Below are 19732 nucleotides of genomic sequence, written 5' to 3' on the forward strand. Positions count from 1 at the left end.
TCCCAAGCTTGTGCATGCCTCAGGGGCTTTGCACTTGCTCTTCCCGCCGCAGACACTGCCCCAGAGAACCAGTGGCTTGATCCCACCTCACTGGGTCTTTGGTTATTGTTCCTTGGCCTCCTGTTTAAAAAAATCTCAAACTACCTACATGTAGGAGCCCTGGTGGTACAGTGGTTAAGAGCTTGGCTGCTACCAAAAGGTCAGCAGTTCAAATCCACCACCCACTCCTTGGAAACCATATGGGGCAGTTCCACTCTGTCCTAGAGGGTCGCTATAAGTCAGAACTGACTTGACAATACCTAACAATAACAACCTGTGTCTTAGCCCCATTCCCTGCCTTCTTTTTTTCCTAGCACCTATCTCTGTTCATCTGTTTGCCACGTGGCTTATTCTGTATTTTGCTTGTATATATACACACAGACTGTAAGTTCCATGAGGGCAGCGGTGTCTGTCTGTCTGTCTGTCTTGTTCACCATTGTATCCCCAGCACCTACCATAAAGCAGCATTGTAGGGTGTCCAGTAAATATATGTTGAATAAATGCAGACATAGAAAACTGCATTTTTATGTGTATTTGTTCACAGAAAGACCCAGCACATGGAGCCGTGCAGTCAGAAGTGTGCAGGCAGGCACGTCACATGCACCGACATGAGACAGGCTCATTCATGTGCACCCCTGCGCACACCTACAGAACACAGACGTTCCACTCTCACAAAGTAACAACTACAGTTTATTCTCTTACACACATGCACGCCCACATGGTCTCTGGGCACAGGGCAATGGCCCGTGTAGACCAAACGCTTCCCGTGTGCCAACCGTTGTCCTGACCACCATACGTATGTTACCTCATTTAATACTTCCAACAGTACTCTGAGGCAGAGATTCTTCCCATCCCCATTTTATGGGGAAGGAACTGAGGCTCAGAGAGACACAGGGACTCAGTCTTGGTCACAGAGTCAGGAAATAGTAGAGTCGGGCCTCTGCTCAGAGCTGCCTTACCTCCCAGGTCAGGTTCATGACCGTCATGCTTTCTTGCTTCCCTCAGCATCACGGCCACCCAGTGTATAATGCAGAGGCACCTTCGTCCAGCCCCGTGCGCAGAAACGTGCCCTAGACCCACAGACAGGCTATGGCTGTCTTCCCCTGCCTGCACCGGCCACACAGACACAGGTTCTCAGCACACCCTAGGCCTACAATACCCTCCCTGTGGGCGAAGCAGCTGGTCGTGCAGGTGAACTCCCATGGCCATGCCCTTCCCTAGACAGACACATGGCCACACCCAGTCAGACAGAGCTGCGCCCACAAAAGCACGGGTAGCAGGTCCACCTTTCGTCCCATCATCCACACTTACTGAGAAAGACACCCAGGGACCCTTCCTCACTCCTCAGCCACCTGATTTCCCATTCCTGGGGAGAGACGAGTTGTCTGAGGGCATGGGGGGCTCCCCTGGCTTGGCTGCCTCTTTCCTGCCCCTCACCTCTCCCCCACTTACAGCTCTCAGCTGCCCTGATGTTCGACGCTGTGCATGTGGTAGTGAATGCTGTCCGAGAGCTGAACCGCAGCCAGGAGATTGGTGTCAAACCTCTGGCCTGTACATCTGCCAACATTTGGCCCCACGGGACCAGCCTCATGAACTATCTGCGCATGGTGAGCTGGGAGTGGGGGAGAGCGGAGGGGGCAGGGCAGCGACCACCCACGATGGGACACTCACTGTGTCCCCCCGTGGCCCCTCTCTGCCTTCTCCTGCCACCTCCAACCCCACTCACCGCCTGGGCTTTACACTGCCCTTCCTCCACCACCTGGGGAACCCCTCTCTCTGGGGCTCGCTCTTTCTCTGCTCCTTTGTTCCCATCTCTCCTCATCCTCCTGCATGTGACCCTCTGTGTGTTGTCTTGCTCTTTTGACTATTGTCCTTCCTGGTCCCTCGCCCATGTCCCCTCCACCTGTCTCTGCACCTTCCTCTGCGGGGGCCTTGCCCCTCTGGGCCCCTGCCACCCCTCCCTCTGTCCCACCTCCCCGCCCTGCTAGGTAGAGTATGATGGGCTGACCGGGCGGGTCGAATTCAACAGCAAAGGGCAGAGGACCAACTACACCCTGCGCATCCTGGAGAAGTCCCGGCAGGGCCACCGCGAGGTGAGTAGGCCCATGGCAACGCCTCAGTCTGACAGGAGGGCTGGGGCGGCCCAGGGATGGCTGTGTTCTCATGCAGGGCCTGTGCTGATGGCACCCTCTCTGTCCCCAGATTGGGGTGTGGTACTCTAACCGGACCCTAGCCATGAATGCCACCACACTGGACATCAACCTGTCACAGACGTTGGCCAACAAGACACTGGTGGTCACCACCATCCTGGTGAGTAGCTATAGCTGGGGAGCTGAGGGTGGGCGGCCTGAGTGCCGTGCCTTTCCCGATCAGTGCCTGAGCCCAGCCCTCTTCCCCCTGGGAAGTGGAGAGATGCCATGGCCAATACAAGCTGCACAGGCCAGCGGGGGGACGTGACACGTGCACCAGGCAGCCTCAGATTATAGCCATTGAATTGCTACGCTGCCTGCTGGCTGCAGAGTGAGGGCACAGGCTGTGCCATTGGCCCAGGTGCAGCCCCGGCTCTGCACCGCCTGAGAATGGGTCTCTGCCCCGTGAGCTGCCATCGAGCAGCGGGGAGGGCAACACAGCTCCTGGGGCCATATCTGGCCCCCAGGAGGCTGTGGAAACCACAATCGCTGGAATGATCATTTTGTCACACTTGCCCACTGAGTATGTCAACTTATTTAACATCTATTTGGAAGGTGTGGAAACTGGGACTCAGAGAGGTAAAGCAGCTTGCCCAGGGTCACACAGCAAGAAGGTGGTATAGCCAGGACCAGAAGCTGTGTCTCTAGGGCTCCAGAGCCTTAGTAATAACAACTGTGCTCTGAAGTTCCAATCCTGGTACCTGAATACCAGCTGAGGATGTCGTCCTGCAGCCCCTGGTGTGGCCGTGCCCACATTTTACCAGTCTGGGAGCTGAGGCCCTGAAGAGGACAGGGTACAGAAAATCAGAGACGGAGGAGCCCTTCATGCATCAGCAAATGCTCTTTGGGGACCTCTCCTGCACCAGGCGCTGTGTGAGGACCTCTCCTGGGTCATTCTTTAAACCTCACAGTTGTCCCATAGGCCAAACCCAGTGCCTGGCTTGGGAAGCTCAGGAAGCAGCCACACAGCCAGTCCGTGGTGGAGTGAGGGCCAGGCCCCAGAGCCCGCATCCCCTCCACTGCGCCCTGCTGCCTCCCGCCAGGCACAGTGGGCCAGCAGGACTGGGGGAGTCAGGGAGGGGGTGATGCCCATGGGCCTGGTGAGCAGGAGGCTTCCTGTCAGGGCTGGGTATGCCAGGCAGCCACACTCTTCATGAGTCACCCCCATCCATGGCCCTCTAGCATCTAGCATCCTCGGGAGATCCTTGGTGACTGTGAGCTGAGCCGGGAGTGGCTGTGGGCTGAGGTTCAGAGAGGGTTACCGCAGGGTTCCACAGGATGTTAGAGGCCCCTAAAGCAGGGATTCGCAGAGCCGTCCCCTCAGTCCCTAGGGAATTCCTGATCTGAAGGGGACTTCGTGTTCCTCTGGAGAAGGCCCAGTGTCCTGCTGGGGGACAAATGGCCTGCAGAAGGGAAACCAGACGTGCAGTAACAGCCTCCCAAGGGGCCCCGAGGGCTGGGGCGGGCCGTGCTGGCTGGGGGAAGCCAGCACTGCATGGGTGTGTGGCCAGGGAGACGGGGTCCTGGGTCGGGGGCAGGGGCAGGGGTGGGGACATCAGGAGAGCTGAGCCCTGATCCTGGGGGGCTTCGATCTCTTTCTTAAACTCCTCTCCTCATCTCCCCAAGCCCTGAGAGCCAGTGTTGGTTAGCTCTTCCTGACCTTCACTCTTCTTGTGGTAGATTGATTCATGTATTCATCCCACAAGCATTTACTGAAGCAGCTGTGTGCCGGGCCTTCCACAAATTCCAGAGACACAGGTGTGAGTCACTGGTGGTCTGGTGGTTTGTTTCCCTGCTCTTGAGTGGTATTGGGGGAGGGCCTCCCAGTCTGATGGAGGAGACAGACCTGGACACAAACATCCCAAAATGGTGACGAGGGCTGAGGGGCCTCCAGAGAAGGAAGGAGCTGGCTCAGCTTTAGAAGGCCCAAGGGAGGTTTCCCAGAAGAGGTGGTATCAGGCGGGGCTTTAGAAGCTGTGTAGGAGTTTGGGTGCACAGAGAAGGAGGGCGGGGTATCCTGGGGAGCAGAGCAGCAGGGAGGCACAGAGTCCTCAGGAGGTGTTTGTTATATTGGGTGAGGAGGCAGCGGAGAGTTGATGTGCACTGCTGAGTGTGCCCCATGCATTCACGAACGTGTTTCTGGGCAGGGCCTGTGTCAGACACTTGGGGATTCAGATGTGAAGCAAACTGGGTCCCTGGTCCAAGATGTGGGCTGGGACTTGTCTTATTCCTTGCTCTGTCCCCAGAGCCTAGGACGATGCCTGGCACAGAACATGCATGGGGAAGAGGGGAAATGGTGTGATGGGGGGCTTGGGGCTGTGGCAGCAGACGGGGGAAGGCCTCTGAAGGACCTCTCTGTGCTTCCACTTTAGCCTAGGGGCATACAGAACTAAGGAGGGTGTTGAGCAGGAAGGGCCAGGGCCCAATCTGGATTTAGGAAAGCACTCGAGCCCCCTGAGGGAAGCTGTGGGGAGAGGAGAGGTGGTCCCAGTGGAAGAGGACGAGGCTTGGGGATGTTGGCAGGGAGAAGGGGAGTCAGATGTGCTGTTAAGAAGTGGCACAGACAGCATGGTGACCAGTGGAGTGGGCAGAGTGAGGGAGCAGGAGGAGGCAGGGGACAGAGTGCCAGGTGGGCTGCCCCCGGGGGGGGGGAGCTTTATAGGTCTGGAGCTTGGAGGGCATGGGGCTGGCTCCGAGACTGAGCAAGGCCCCCACGGGGGAGGTGGGAGGGCAAGAGCAGGCCCTAGGAGGCAGAGGCTGTGCTGGAGCCTTCTGTCCTCAGCATCGGGCCTGCTCTGTCATTGTGAATTTTCTCAGAGCATCCTTTTGGTCCCTAGTTCAGTCCCTTCATGAACCTGTCACCTCTCATCCTACTCTTTGGTGACTGGTGCAGCAGTCAGAGCCCTTACTCTGGAGCCAGACAGATATTGTCCTACTCCTGAACTTGCCCTCTGCCAGTCCAAGTTCTTTAACTGCAGTCTCCATTACCCTCATCTGTAAGATGGGTCCAATGAGCCCACTTGAAGGGCAATTCGGAAGATTGCAGGGGACAAGAAAGCCGCCTTGCAGAGCCTAGCCTGGAAGACATGCTCAGTGTAAGCTCCTGTCCCTTTTTCTTGTTCCTGATCTTTGATAAAATGGCAATAATCAAGGCTAATGTCCACGAGCACTGTGCTAAGCTCTGGACGCATGTTAACTCACTTGATCTTCACAACAGCCCTGAAGTTGGTACCATTATGACCACCATTTTTCAGATGAAGAATCTAAGACCCAGGAGGGCTAAGTGGCATGTCCAAGGTCACCTAGCTAGAGGTGACAGAGTGAATTTGATATCCAGCACCTTTGCCCCACACTGCCTTGATTTCTGCTTCTATCCAAGCCCATAGAGCTACATTCTAGGCCTAGCTCTGCATCCACATGCTGTGTGACTTTGGGCAAGTCTCTTTTCCTCTCTGTTCTCTCTTTTCATGTGAAGAGATTGATTAAAATAGTCATGATAAAGCAAGGTGGTTGGAGTAGATTGGATTGTTTAAATTGTACTCCAGGAAGTCCTGAGTATGGATTTGAGTCCTGGGTTCATGAAAGGGCCCAGACAAGCTTATGAGGAATGTTCTAGAATGCACTGTACTTTGATTTTTTGTTTTTAGTTTCGAGATTTGTATTAAAGTGTAACATGCACGTAGAAACATGTATAAATCATAAGTGTACTTCTCATTGAATTTTCACAAACCAAACACACCTGTGTAACCAGCTCCCCCACCCTGAAGCCTCCTTATGGTCCTTCCAGTCACTAACCTCCCCAAGGGAACTGCTACCCCAACTTCTATCATCACTGATTAGTTTTGTCTGCCTTTGAACTTCCTGTCAGTAGCATTGTGCTATATGCCCTCTCTCGTGTCTGGCTTTTTTTGCTCAGCATTGTGTTTATGAGATTCATTGATGTTGCAAGTAGTTTATTGCGATAGCTCTGTGTTTTGTTATATGAATGTACCACGATTTACTTATCAGTCGAATGCAGATGGACATTTGAGTTGTTTCTAGTTTTTGCTGTTAAGAATAGCACTGCTATACACAGTCTGTTAACATGTCTTTTGGTGAATACATATAGGCATTTCCACCGGCCAGGAATATACTCAGGAGTGGAACTGCTAAATCATGGGCTGTGTATCTATCTGTTGATGGGGTGTGTTTTCCAAAGTGGTTGTACCAATTTATACTCCCACCAGCAGTGTATGAGTGGGAATTTCAGTTGCTCCACGTTTTCACCAGCATTTAGTTTTGACTGTCTTTTTCGCTTTAGCTATTCTGGTGAGTGTATAAAGGTACCAATCATATTGTTTTCATTTGCATTTCTCTGATGGTCAGGGAAGGTGACCACCTTTTTGTGTTTATTGGCTATGTGGAAATCCTCTTTTGAGAAGTCCTTGCTGAAGCCTTTTTCTGTTTAAAAAAAAAAATAGGGGGTATATGGCTTTTTTTATTATTATTATTGATTTGGGGGTTGTTTACATATTCTGGATGCAAGTCTTTAGTTGGATGAAGGTATTGCAAATATCTTCTTCCAATTTGTGGTTTGCCTTTTCACTCTCACTGGTATCTTTTGATGAAAAGATTTTATTTTTAATTTTACTCAAGTCCAGTTTATCAGTTTTTTTCCCTCCCCCCACTTTATGGTTACTTCATTTAGGACTTTTGAATTCTTTGCCTATCCTAAGGTCATGAAGATATCCTCCTACTAGTTTTCTAAAAACTTAATTATTTTACTTTTTACATTTTATTTATTTATTTATTTTACCTTATACATTGAGACCTGGAGTCTGCCCGTAAGTGATTTTTACGTATTATGAGAGAGAAGGGTCGGAATACATTTTTTTTCCATAAGGATATTTAATTAAACAACACCATTTATTAAAGCATTCTTTTCTGTCTTCACTGCAGTCTTACCTTTGGCACAAATCAAGTAACCATTTGTGTTTGAGTGTCTGGATGGTCTATTCCGTTGTCTGTTTGTTTATCCTTGCTCTAATACCACATTGTCTGAAAATACCATAGCTTTAATATTTGGTAGACTAAATCCTCCAGTTTTGTTGTTGTTCTTCTGGATCGCCTTGCCTCATTTGACCCTTTAAATTTCTATATGCATTTTACATGTTTTTAAATTTGTTGTGTAGAGAGAGTAACATAAGTTAGTACAATCCTACATAAAATAGAATTCAAGAAGCAGACATAGGGTCATAGTTGTTGTGTGTGATGAAGTCTGCTCTGAGTCATGGCGACCTTATGTATAACAGAATGAAACATTGCTTGGTCCTTTGCCCATTTTCGTGGTTGTTGGTATGTTTGAGTCCATTGTTGTGGCCATTGTATCAATCCATCTCATTGAGCATTACCCTCATTTTCGCTGACCTTCTACTTTACCAAACCTGATGTCCTTTTCTAGTGATCGGTCTTTCCTGATGACATGTCCAATGTTAGCTAGCCAAAGTCTCACCAACCTCACATCTTGACTATATCCCTTCTAAGACTGATAGAAATAGGGTAAGGGGTGAAAAAATCAGTCTCCTTCCCTACCTGGTCCCCCACCTTCTTTTTCCAGAGGCCACCATCCTCCCAGAAATACCTATGTGTAGACAAGCACATCCCCACTCTTTCTTTTAGAAAGAAAAGCATTTTGTACACATTGTTCTGTAGCTCGCTTCTTTCCTCTTAATATAACTCACAGATCTTGTTATTTTAGTAGTTGCATGGGATTCTTTTATGACATTGATAATCTTTTTAAACCTGTCCCAAATTAGGTTGTTTCTAGTCTTTGCTCCTGCTGCAAGCAATGCTGAATGACTCTTTTGGATCTACAGTTTTGAGTACAGGTGCACAGCCATTTGTGGGGTGAATTCTTAGACTCGGACTTTGCAGCATCCTACTGTCTGTCTGCTATGTTGAGCTCCCACATAGGATTCTCTCTGAAGCAGCCTGGAAACCCTGGGTTAGAGGCTCTCTGAGAATCCTTCTGTTCTAACAACCTGCAGCTCTAAGTTGAGTCCTAGATCCTTGTCTTCTGATCTTGAGTCCTGTTCACAGCCTCCATCTCTGTTTCTGGCTCCGTAAGCTCAGACCCTGATTCTGGGGTCTTGAACCCAAATCCACCATCAAAATTTCTCAGTCTTGAATTTGGGGAACAGCTTGTCACAGTGGGAAGAACAAGGGATTTGGCGTGCACAGCGACTGGTTTTTCAATCCCACCTTGCCCACGTCTCCCATCCACCCTGCCCTGACTCAGCCATGTGACCTTGACCTCCCTGAGCCTCGGTTTCCTTCTCTGTCATCAAGAGGGCTGTACCGGAACGCTCCAGCTGTCACACTGAGGTCTTGTCTCTAGATTTCTGATTCTCCATGTTTGGTACCAGCGCTGATCTCCCGTCTCTGTTTCTGGCTCTTCCAATGTCTGCCCTCTGGTTCCGTCCACTTGAGCTCAGTCCTGTACAGCCCTTAAGAACCTAGCTTTGGAGTCAGACCTGTCCATCTCACCACTTAATACTTCTCTTCTTTGTACCTCAGGGTCCTCATCTTGAGAAGAGAGGTAATAATACTGGCCTCCCACGCTGACAATAGCTGTCACACAGCAAGCCCACGAGAAATGCTAGCTGATGCTGCTATTATTAGTATTGTCTCACATTCCTGCTCCCAGCTCCACAGTTTTGGATTTGGAAAGGCAGCTTGGTAGAAAGAGAAAACTCTGATTTTCCCCCATCCCATTGCCCCTCAGCTGGGGGCTCTGCAGGGCCCTGGAGGCCAGGGCCTTTAACAGGACCTGGCCTCATGGTAGCAGATCCTATCAGTTATCTTTTGCTGTGTGACAAACCACCCCAAAACCTGGTGGCTTAAAACAGTATCAGTTTATTCTTTTTCACAAGTGTTCCATGGGTTGGCCGAAGAGTTCTTTACTGGCCTTGCCTGGGCTCACCCATGTGGCTACATTCAGCTGGTAGCTAGGCTAGGCTGGAAGGCCCAGAATGGTGTTGGTGCGGCTGTTGGTTGGCATGCCACAGTTCACTCATCCTCCAGGAGGCTAGCCTAGGCTTCCTTGCATGGTGGTCTCTGGGAAGAATTCAAAAGGACAAGAGTAGAGGTTGCTCTGGAGGCCTGGGCTCTGCAATCCACACAGCATCTCTTCCACTACATTTTGTTGGCCAAAGCAAGCCACAAGGTTGGCTTAGATCCAAGGGGTGGGGAAGTCGACTCTACTTTTTTTTTTGCTTTAAGTGAAAGTTTGCAAATCAAGTCAGTCTCTCATATAAAATCTTATATACACCTTGCTATGTAATCCTAGTTGCTCTTCCCCTAATGAGACAGCACACTCCTACTCTTCACCCTGTATTCCCGTGTCCATTCAGCCAGCTTCTGTCCCCCTCTGCCCTCTTATCTCCCCACCAGACAGGAGCTGCCCACATAGCCTCATGTGTCTACTTGAGTCAAGAAGCTCATTCCTCACCAGTATCATTTTCTATCTTATAGCCCAGTCCAATCCCTGTCTGAAGAGTTGGCTTTGGGAATAGTTCCATCGACTCTACCTTTTGATGGGAGGAGCTGCAATATATTGAGGCCAAGCCTGTCTACCACACACACACACACACACAGACACACAGACACACGCACCCCAAACCTGTTATCTTCGAGTTGATTCTGACTCACAGCAACCCCTTGTGTTACAGAGTAGAACTGCCCCATACTGTTCTCTTAGCTGTAATCTTTATGGCAGCAGAGTGTCAGGCCTTTCTTCTACAGCACAGCTGGGTGAGTTCAAGCCTTAAGGTTAGTAGTCGGGAGGAAACCATTTGTGCCACTCAGGGACCATGTATCTACCACGGAGCTTAGTAAGTTATGTGCCGAATGAATCAGAGGACTCTGGAAAGAGACATCATGTGAGCCTCAGTTTCCGTGTCTGCACAGTGAGTCTAATATCTCCCAGTTCAGGTCATTATGAGGATGTAAGTGATACAATTGAGAGGATACACACAGGGCAGAGCCTGACCCTCAGCCGGTGCTCAGCGTCCATCACTGTTGTGATCGTTGGTATCCAAGTTCTTCTCCTCTGGCTTCTGCAAGGCTGTCTCTTAAGTCCTTCTGTTCATAAATCCAAAGTAACACAAACGATCGTTTAGGCAATAACTATGCCAAGTTAAGTTTCCCTTCTGTCTCCATCATCTTCAGATGCCTCCCCTTACTGCTCTTTGAATGCTCTCTCTGCTTTTGTGCTTCCTTGGCACAGCGGGGTCAGTCAGATTTGCCCAAACCCCTCAGAAGTAAGCGTCAACATAGCAAACCATAGGCTAGAGACCAGTGATGGCAAACTGACAGATATATTTGTTTGGCCTGCAAAGCCTGAAAATAAAAAATAAAAAAAATTGGTATTGGAATTTGAGTTAGTAACTAACATTTATAATCAGATTTTATAAAACAATCCAGGTTTTCAAATTCCCTTAAGATTGGACCATCTGGCATCCCAGGCCCACTTCCCTCGTGGCAGCTCTCGGCTGGAAGTACATCAGGGTAGGGGACACTTTCTTCAGTGCTTGTCAAATGGTAGACATATGGGTGGCTCAGGAAGTCAGGTTAGTGGGTTGCTCCCCACCATGTAAAAAAACAAAGTCCGGCAGAACAGAAAACATCAGAGTATGTTGACCATAGTCGCTAAGGGTAAGGACCTTTGTGGAAGTAATTCCAGTTAAGTACATGCATACCTGTGTGTGACTTGGGCTACAAACCAAAAGGTATCTCTTACCGTAGGTCATAGTCAAAAGATGTGAAAGCCCCTGTTCCAGGTTGGCACAGTCCCCAACCGGTCTGACTCACTCCTCAGTTACTGTCTCCATCAGAGGCATCTGAGCTTGAGACTAATGAACAACGAGTTAGCTGGTGAGGTGAAAATGACACCCTCTGATCTGTGCGTGGCCGGTAGGTCCATGGGCTTCTCCCTGGCTTCCTGCACTGCACAAGGTCGGGGAGTGTGTGCAGTGAATCCGCTGTCCCCACCCTGCGAGCTGCTTGCGTTCTGACCTAGCCGCCCTGTCTGGGGCTCCGTCCCCACACGCCCAGCCTCTGACCCTGTCCCCTCTGCCCCCACCAGGAGAACCCCTACGTCATGCGCCGGCCCAACTTCCAGGCCCTGTCGGGGAACGAGCGCTTCGAGGGCTTCTGCGTGGACATGCTGCGGGAGCTGGCGGAGCTGCTGCGCTTTCGCTACCGCCTGCGGCTGGTAGAGGACGGGCTGTACGGAGCGCCCGAGCCCAATGGCTCCTGGACGGGCATGGTTGGCGAGCTCATCAACCGGGTACGGCTGCGTCAGGACTGGAGGGGGTGGGTCACATAGCACACGGCTGAGGCGGGCAGGCAGCCAGTCCAGCCTCAGGATCGATCTGGCACAGGGTAAAGGAGGAAGGGTTCTTTCAGGGCTCCTCACACCAGCCACACTGATGGTGCACCGCGAGCCTGCGCCTGGCGAGTGCCGTGAGGTGGGAAGAGGAGGGGAGAGGTGACCCACCACCTCCTATGTCCAGCTTTGCCAAACCCTCCCCTCACACCACCTGGCCCCAGCATCTGGCACTTAGTGCTCCAAGATTTATTGAGTGTGGGAATGAGACGTGGAGTGGAAATCGGGCACAGCCCGAGGTGGTCAAGGGAGGCTTCCTGCAGGAGGCAGGGCTAGGGTGAGGAGCCCAGGGACTGCACCTTTTTTGTGCCCTGTACCCAGCACCTGCCAGGGAGGGCACAAGTGCAGCTGTCACACGGTGCCCGTTGAACTCACACGTTCACTCATGCCCATTGCCGTCAAGTTGGTTCCGACTCACAGCGACTCAATAGGACAGAGAAGAACTGCCCCATTGGGCTTCCAAGGCTTTTCAGAAGAAGCCCCGGGGGCACAGTGGTTCAGCGCTGAGCTGCTAACCCACAACTGGTCTGAGGGAGAAAGATGTGGCAGTCTGTTTCTTTAAAGATCACAGCCTTGCAAACCCACAGGGCAGTTCTGCTCAGTCCTGTAGGGTCACTATGAGTCAGAATTGACTCGATGGCAATGGTCAATGGGGTTTCAGTCTTTATGGGAGCAGATCACCAGGTCTTTTCTCCTAGGGAGTGGCTACTGGGCTCGAACCACCGACTTTTCTGTTGGTAGCCAAGTGCTTAACCGCTGTGTCACCAGGGCCCCTCTGTTCACTCACACAGGAGGTGCTTATTGAGCTCCTGCTAGGTGCCTTGTGCCATGCTGGGTGTGGGATACAGCAGTGAGCACAGCAGGCCTGGACCCTGCCCCCAAGAGTCTAGCCTCCTTAGGATGCTAAAAAGCAAATGATCACAGCACAGAGCATTCCGAGCCGTGAGGGGGGCAGCTCAGAGGAGGGGCCCAAAGAAGGCTCCTGGCCCATCTGGGGCATCCAGGGAGGGCTCCGCAGGAGAGGTGACACTCAAGCTGGCTCCCAAATGGGGCAAAGGAGTCAGCAATGTGAAGGGGGCCTGGGAGGAGGGGAATACAATCCGAGCAGAGAACAACATTTACAAAGATGTGCGTAAGAGAGAGTGGAATGTTCTAGAAGAACCAGCTGGGCCCCGGGCGTGGGCAGGGTCTGGATGGAGGCAGGGGGGCCTGAGAGGAGGTGGGCAGGGGTGCAGTGGAAAGAATATTTTGGAGTCTGACCAAGCTGGGTTTGAATCTTAAGTGTGACATTTCTCCTCTCTGAGCCTCAATTTCCCCCTACCCTGAGATGGGGTGTCACAGGGTGGTATAAAGAGTTGATGTGCTCGGCCGCTAACTGAAAGGCTGGAGGTTCAAGTTCACCTAGAGGTGCCTCAGAAGAAAGGCCTGGCAATCTACTTCTGAAAAATCAGCCATTGAAAACCCTATGGAGCACAGTTCTACATCAACTGGCTTTTTCACAATGAAGATGATAATCTCTTATAGGTTTATAGTGAGGGCTACAGAGAACAGGGCAAGTAGCTAGCACATTGCTTGTGGGGGATCAGGGGTCCGATATGCAGTTCTTCAGAGAAACCATGTGGACAAATGCCCCAAGGCAGGACTGTGCTGAGGGAGACAGGCCGCCAGGTTCGGCCCCACACAGAGCAGGTGTGCGGAGCAGGGAGCCATGGCCAGGAGCAGTCTCGGCAACTTTGAGTTTGGACTTGGCTGGTGTACTGGAGTTCTCACCCTCTTGTCTCTCCCACCCTAGTGATCACTACATCCAAGCCCCTGAATGTCACCAGGGTAGACACAAAAAGGCTGCTTTTCTTGACAAGGACGTTTATCCCTTAGGGCACTGATTTTCAGAAACGGTTTTGACAGCACAACCTTTTTTTCCGATTGAAGTCTGCCTCAGAACCCTGAAACAGAGACAGAGCCACTTCAGTGGAGGCAGGGGGTCCCTTGAGTCCTGGCTGCTTGGTCTCTGCCACTTCACCCCACGGTCAGGCCCTGAGGCTCTGCCCCAGAAGGCCACCTGCTGGTTTGAAAGCTTCTGCCTTGGGATGGGTTGTAAGGGCCTGATGCCTGAAAAGATCCCTAATGAGACAGGAGGAGAGGAGAACCAGAGCTGGTGCCCCGGCGCCACCCCACTGACTGTCAGCGTTCCCCATGGCCTCTGTTTCTCAGCCACGGAGACACAGGAAGTCTTTTTTCATCAAAAACCCAAAAACATACATTGCCATACGTCGATTTGGACTCATAGTGACCATGTAGGACTAAGTAGAACTGCCCCATAGGGTTTCCAAGGCTGTAATCGTTATGGAAGCAGACTGCCACTTCTTTCTCCCACAGAGAAGCTGGTGGGTTCGAACAGCTGACCTTTCGGGTCAGCTGCCGATCTCTTAACCACATCAAGGCTCTCAGAAATAAGCAGGCTCGAGGGCAGTAGCAAGGAGCCCTGGTGGCACAGTAGTCAAGAAAGAAGTGATCTTTCCTGGGTTGCCATGCGTCGGAATCGACTCTATGGCAACAAGTGTTAGTTTATAGGGTCTCTGTGAGTCAGAATTGACTCAACAGCAACGGGTTTGGTTTGGGTTTTTTTCAAGGAATAGCCCCCAATGAAGGTCACTGTAAACTGGGCCATGTCAAGCTGTTGGCCCATAAAGAGAAGGGGACTGTCTAGAATAGTCTTAGTTACAGTTGCATGACCTTGGGCAAGAGTCTTAACTCCCACTAGATGATACCTGGGACGAGCCAGGTTTGGGCCAGTTGCTGGTGATTAGGGTCCTTCTCAGGTTCTCCTGGAATCTTGACTTGGTCACTCACTAGCTGTGTGACCTTGGGGAAGTTACTTCACCTCCCTGTAACATACCTTCTTCAACTGTAAAGTTAGGGAAATAGCGCATAGGGTAGATCCATGGGTGGTGCAAATAGTTAATGAGCTCAGCTGCTAACCTAAAGGCTGGAGTTTTAAGTCCACCCAGAGGTGCCTCAGAGGAAAGGCCTGGCAATCTACTTCTGAAAAGTCAGCCATTGAAAACCCTATGGAGCACAGTTCTACTCTGACACGCATGGGGTCACCTTGAGTTAGAATCAACTACCCAGCAACCGGTTAACTGGTTTAGCGTGTACGGTGATTGTGAACATGAAACGGGGGGATCTGTGTCTCGGGCTCAGTACCCAGCCTGGCTTGCAGTGAGTGTTATATTTGTGCGCTCTCTTTCTCTTATTATTATCATTCCTGTCAGCGTTCATTCATTCTCCATCCACCCAGTATATATTGAGCACCTACTGTATACCAGGTCCTATGCTAGCCCCTGTGTTTGCGGTCGCGAACAAGCCAGACTTGGCCTTGCTTTTACTGAGCACGGATCAAAGAGTTTGGGCCACAGCAGGAGGTCTGGTGGTATACCCCACCCCCACAAAAGTTTTTTTTTTAATTAATTATTTATTGTGCTTTAAGTGAAAGTTTACAAATCAAGTCAGTCTCTCATACAAAAACTTATATACACTTTGCTATATACTCCTAGCTGCTCTCCCCCTAAAGAGGCAGCACACTCCTTCCCTCCACCCTGTATTCCCCGTGTCCATTCAGCCAGCTCCTGTCCCCCTCTGCCTTGTCATCTCGCCTCTAGACAGGAGTTGCCCGCATAATCTCATGTGTCTACTTGAGCCAAAAAGCTCACTCCTCACCAGTATCATTATCTAACTTATAGTCCAGTCCAATTCTGTCTGAAGAGTTGGCTCCTCCGAGAGGTTCCAAGCCGGCTCAAGTGAGGACAAAGAATCAGCCAGGGGCAACAGTGGCGGCAGGGCAGCAAGGGGAGAGCTGGCAGGTGTGGGTCTTGGGAGACAGCAGAGATGGTGACAAGGGAAGGTGCTGGAGGACGCCCAGGTTTGGCAACTGCCTAGGATGGGACACAGGAGAGGCCATGTCCTCCTGTTTCTGGCACAGGCAGCTGGGTAATGGCGATGACATTTCGGAAGGGAACAGTGGAGGAGGAGCAGGCTGGGAGCACCAACACAGGCAGGGGCTGGGGCTTGGCCTTGCCAAGTCTGAGCAGCCGCAGCATACTGATCTTCATGGGATTGTCAGCACCACCACCACCACCGCAGCTGCCATTTGTTGGATTCCCACCACGTGCCAGGAGCTTTCCAAATGTCGTTTAGTTTAAGCCTCATGGCACTCCTCCATGGCCCAGAGTGCCATCTCCCTTCTACAGAGGAGAGGCCTGGGTTTGGTGGTGGAGGCACCTGCCCCCAGCACACGGGGCTGCAGCTGGTGTGTCTGTGCCCAGGCCCCGCCCTGTCCATACCCCGGCAGGTTACTCCGAAGTCTGGTGCCAGGAGCTGGTCCAGACTTTTGGAACTTAATTCTTGAGAAGCCGTGGTGGCCCAATGGTTAAGCACTCAGCTGCTAACCGAAAGGTTAGCGGCTTGAACCCACCCAGCAGCTCCACAGGAGAAGAGACCTGGCGATCTGCTTCTGTCAAGGTTACAGCCTATAGGACAGTTCTACTCTGTCCTGTAGGATCATTTTGAGTAACAATTGACTTGACGTCACCCAACAACAACAACAACGTTAATTCCTGAGGCCTCGCAGCCACCCCATGAGGCACTGGGATTAGCCCTGCTTTCTTGAATGAACAACGTGAGGCCCTGAGGGAGGCGCCATAGTCAGGCCACACCACTAGTGTGGGGCAGAGCCAATGCTGGCACCCAACAGCCTGGCCCTGGAGCTGGAGAGCCTTCCAGATGGAAGACAGCCTGAGGTGCCTCTGTCCCCAGTCCCTCCTGGGCAGGCGTGGCTGGCCAGCAGTCTAATTTTGACCCATTTGTTCCACCCAGTGGTCACTGCTGGAACTGGTGAGAACACAGGCCCCGCCCCCTCCCACCAGCCTCCTCACTGCTCTCCTGGCCACTGGTCTGTCCCAGGAGGCTCTTTCTCAGGTGCCAGTCTGGCCTGTCACTCACGTGCTTTAGCTGCAGCCCCCCAGGGCCCTTAGGATAAAGTCTTCACTCTGGCCTGGCGCCCAAGAGCAGAGCAAGTGTCTTAGATAGGGTTCCCAAGAAACAGACCCTGAGATAGAGATTTGCAGGCAGGAACTGTGTATGGGGTACCCTCAGAAGCCACTCCTGTGACAGAATGAAGGACAGGCTTGGGCAGAGGGAGGTGTTGAGCTGCAGTGTAGTCATAACTGGGCTTTGGCTGACCCACAGGGAGCTTGGGAGCTGCGATGGCCACCAAAGTCATCCCCCTGAGGTAAAGATGCCAGGCCTTTATGCCCTCCACCAACCCATTGCTGGATGTGGGCTATCCTTGGGGAGGGTCGGAACTTTGGGCAAGTGAGCTTTCTCCCACTGATGAAACTAAGGCGATTAGGTGCCAACACTTGGCAGCCGGGGCAATGAGGACCCCAACCCTGACGGAGGGTCTTGGGCCACCGCAGCGTCCAGCCCAGCAGCACACTGAATAAAGGTCAGCCAGAATTTCCGATTCCTCGTGTTTCCACATGATCCCTGGCCAGTCCCTTTATCTGTCTGAACCTCCATCTCCCCTGTTGAAATGGGGATGATATTACCTCCCTCCCGGGGTTTTTGTGAGAATTAGGTGGTGCCCAGGTGATTGCTATGATGGATGTCGTAGCCAGGCAGTCTAGAAGCGTGGTCAGAGCTTTGGAGTCAGAGAGCCCAGTCTGAATTTGGACTTGCTTCTCACTAGCTGTGTGACCTGTGGGCAGGTGGCTGTCCTCCGAGTCTCAGTGTCCCCTAAGATGGGGAGTAATGACCCCTGGTTTGGAGGGCTGTCCTGAGGGACAGATGAGATCAGCATAGCATGCCCAGGATACAGGTGCCCTCATGTCCAAGAGCAAGCCCACTCACCTCACCTGTGGCATGCTCACCCTGGGGTGGGACCCTTGTCTTTTTAGCACAGGGCCCAGCACATAAAAAAACCAAACCAAACCCCGTGCCGTCGAGTCGATTCTGACTCATAGCGACCCTATAGGACAGAGTAGAACTGCCCCATAGAGTTTCCAAGGAGCGCCTGGTGGATTCGAACTGCCGACCCTTTGGTTAACAGCTGTAGCACTTAGCCACTACACCACCAGGGTTTTAGAAACCAAAAAAGCCCGACCAGTTGCCAAACCAGCCAAACCAGTTCCAAGTCTGACTCATGGCGACCCCGTGTGTGTTAGAATAGAACTGTGCTCCATAGGGTCTTCAGTGGCTGATTTTTCAGAAGTAGATCACCAGGCCTTTCTTCTGAGGTGCCTCTAGGTGGACTTGACTCTCCAACCTTTCAGTTAGTAGCTGAACACTTAACCGTTTGCTCCACCCAGGAACTCCATAGTAGGTGCCCAATAAATGAGTGTTGAAGGAATGATTGAGGGATTATTGAGTGATTCTGTCAAGGGTTCTGCAGAAATGTACCCCAATTCTCTCCATCTAGTGAAAGACACACAACACTCACATAGACATATACTCACACAGACACCCAGACACACACTCACACAAAGACACACTTATGCAGACACAGACACACACAAGGACAAATACACAGACATGCAGACACACACAGATACCCAGACACACACACTCACACAGACACACACACTCACACAGACACACACACTCACACAGACATACATACTCAGACACAGACACGCACTCACACAGACACACACAGACACACACACAGACACATACTTGCGTTGACACACACTAACACAGACACACACACAACCATTAGTGCAGTTTTCCTTCAGTGAGCACAAGCGGCTGGTTGGATTCCAGCTTTCTTGGATCCCAGTCCTCTCTCCTGGGGTTGCACCAAGTTCCCCAGATTGGCATTTCAAAAATGGCATGTGGGATTTGTTTTCCAATTCTAAAAGTGCTCATTTTTGCTCATTATGAGCAACACAGATAGATGCAGAGAAGAAGGGGGATATCGCTACAGGATACTTCTATTCATGCTTGAAAAAATTAACCTCATTTTGTACATAGAATTTTGAATCTTGATTTTTCAAATTCTGCAGTCTATTGGAAGTGTTTTAGGTTATAAAACAGTGTCTGGCCTAAGGATAATCCTGCCTTGTACAAAAATAGCGTGCATATGTGTATGTGTGTTCAAAGAAAAGTGATAAGGATTTCTGCAAGCCATTAAATCTTTCAGAGCAATTTAAAAATATCTGCTTTATTGTCTCTGATTGCATATGCAATATAATGTGACACAAAGTCCAGCAGTACGGATGGTCAGAGCACCGGACACAGAAGTCCCCTGTAGCCTGACATCTCAGAGATGACCGTGGTGATGCGTGTGGGGCAAGTTCCTCCAGCTGATTTTCTACAGATCGGTATAGAACATATATTGCTATGCTTATATGCATATTTAGTTTAACTTTATTTTTGGACAAATGGCATCCTGTGATATATAATAAGCCAAACCAACCCACTGCCACCGAGTCAATTCCGACTCAAAGCGACCCTATAGAACAGAGTAGAACTGCTCTATAGGGTTCCCAAGGCTGTGAACCTTATGGAAGCACACTGCCACATCTTTCTCTCTCAGAGTGGCTGAGCACTTTAACCACTGCGCCACCAGGGCTCCTTTTTATACTCGTGATACCACTATGCAGTGTGCTTTTTTTTTCCACGTGTATCCTGACCCCTTTCCCTATTAGTGCACATAGACCTACCTCATTTTTTAAAACAGCTGCATTTAGCTGTTCCCCTAAACCAAAAACCAAACCTGTTGGCGCAGAGTTGAGCTATTCACCTAGTCTGTAAATATTCATTGAGCACCTACTATGTGCCTGGCTCTGTTCCAGGGGACAGAGCAGACATGCCCTATCCACGGGGAGCTGATCGTCCAATTGGGGAAACCAACAGCATATACATTAATTTCACGGCAGGAGGCAGTCAGCGTTGTGGATGGAAGCAAAGCAGGGTAAGACTATAAGACACGCCTGAGACGCAGGTGCTATTTTAGACAAAATGGTCAGGGAAGGTCTCTCCACTGAGAGGCAGCTGGCAGAATCCCACATTGGCTCGC

The 19732-nt window shown here is 51.0% G+C and overlaps 1 protein-coding gene across 4 annotated transcripts in view; it reads left to right on the forward strand.

The window, feature by feature from the left end:
- GRIK5 (glutamate ionotropic receptor kainate type subunit 5) overlaps positions 1 to 19732 on the forward strand; it is a 76064-nt gene that overhangs the window by 14224 nt on the left and 42108 nt on the right. For all 4 annotated transcript variants that reach the window (XM_049900677.1, XM_049900678.1, XM_049900680.1 and 1 more), the window contains 4 exons: positions 1494 to 1646; positions 2028 to 2132; positions 2242 to 2349; positions 11353 to 11556. In XM_049900677.1, coding sequence (XP_049756634.1) covers positions 1494 to 1646; positions 2028 to 2132; positions 2242 to 2349; positions 11353 to 11556 — 570 coding nt within the window. The remainder of the gene's footprint in view (positions 1 to 1493; positions 1647 to 2027; positions 2133 to 2241; positions 2350 to 11352; positions 11557 to 19732) is intronic.

This window comes from Elephas maximus, chromosome 11, assembly GCF_024166365.1.
Source record: "Elephas maximus indicus isolate mEleMax1 chromosome 11, mEleMax1 primary haplotype, whole genome shotgun sequence".
Classification (NCBI taxonomy): domain Eukaryota; kingdom Metazoa; phylum Chordata; class Mammalia; order Proboscidea; family Elephantidae; genus Elephas; species Elephas maximus.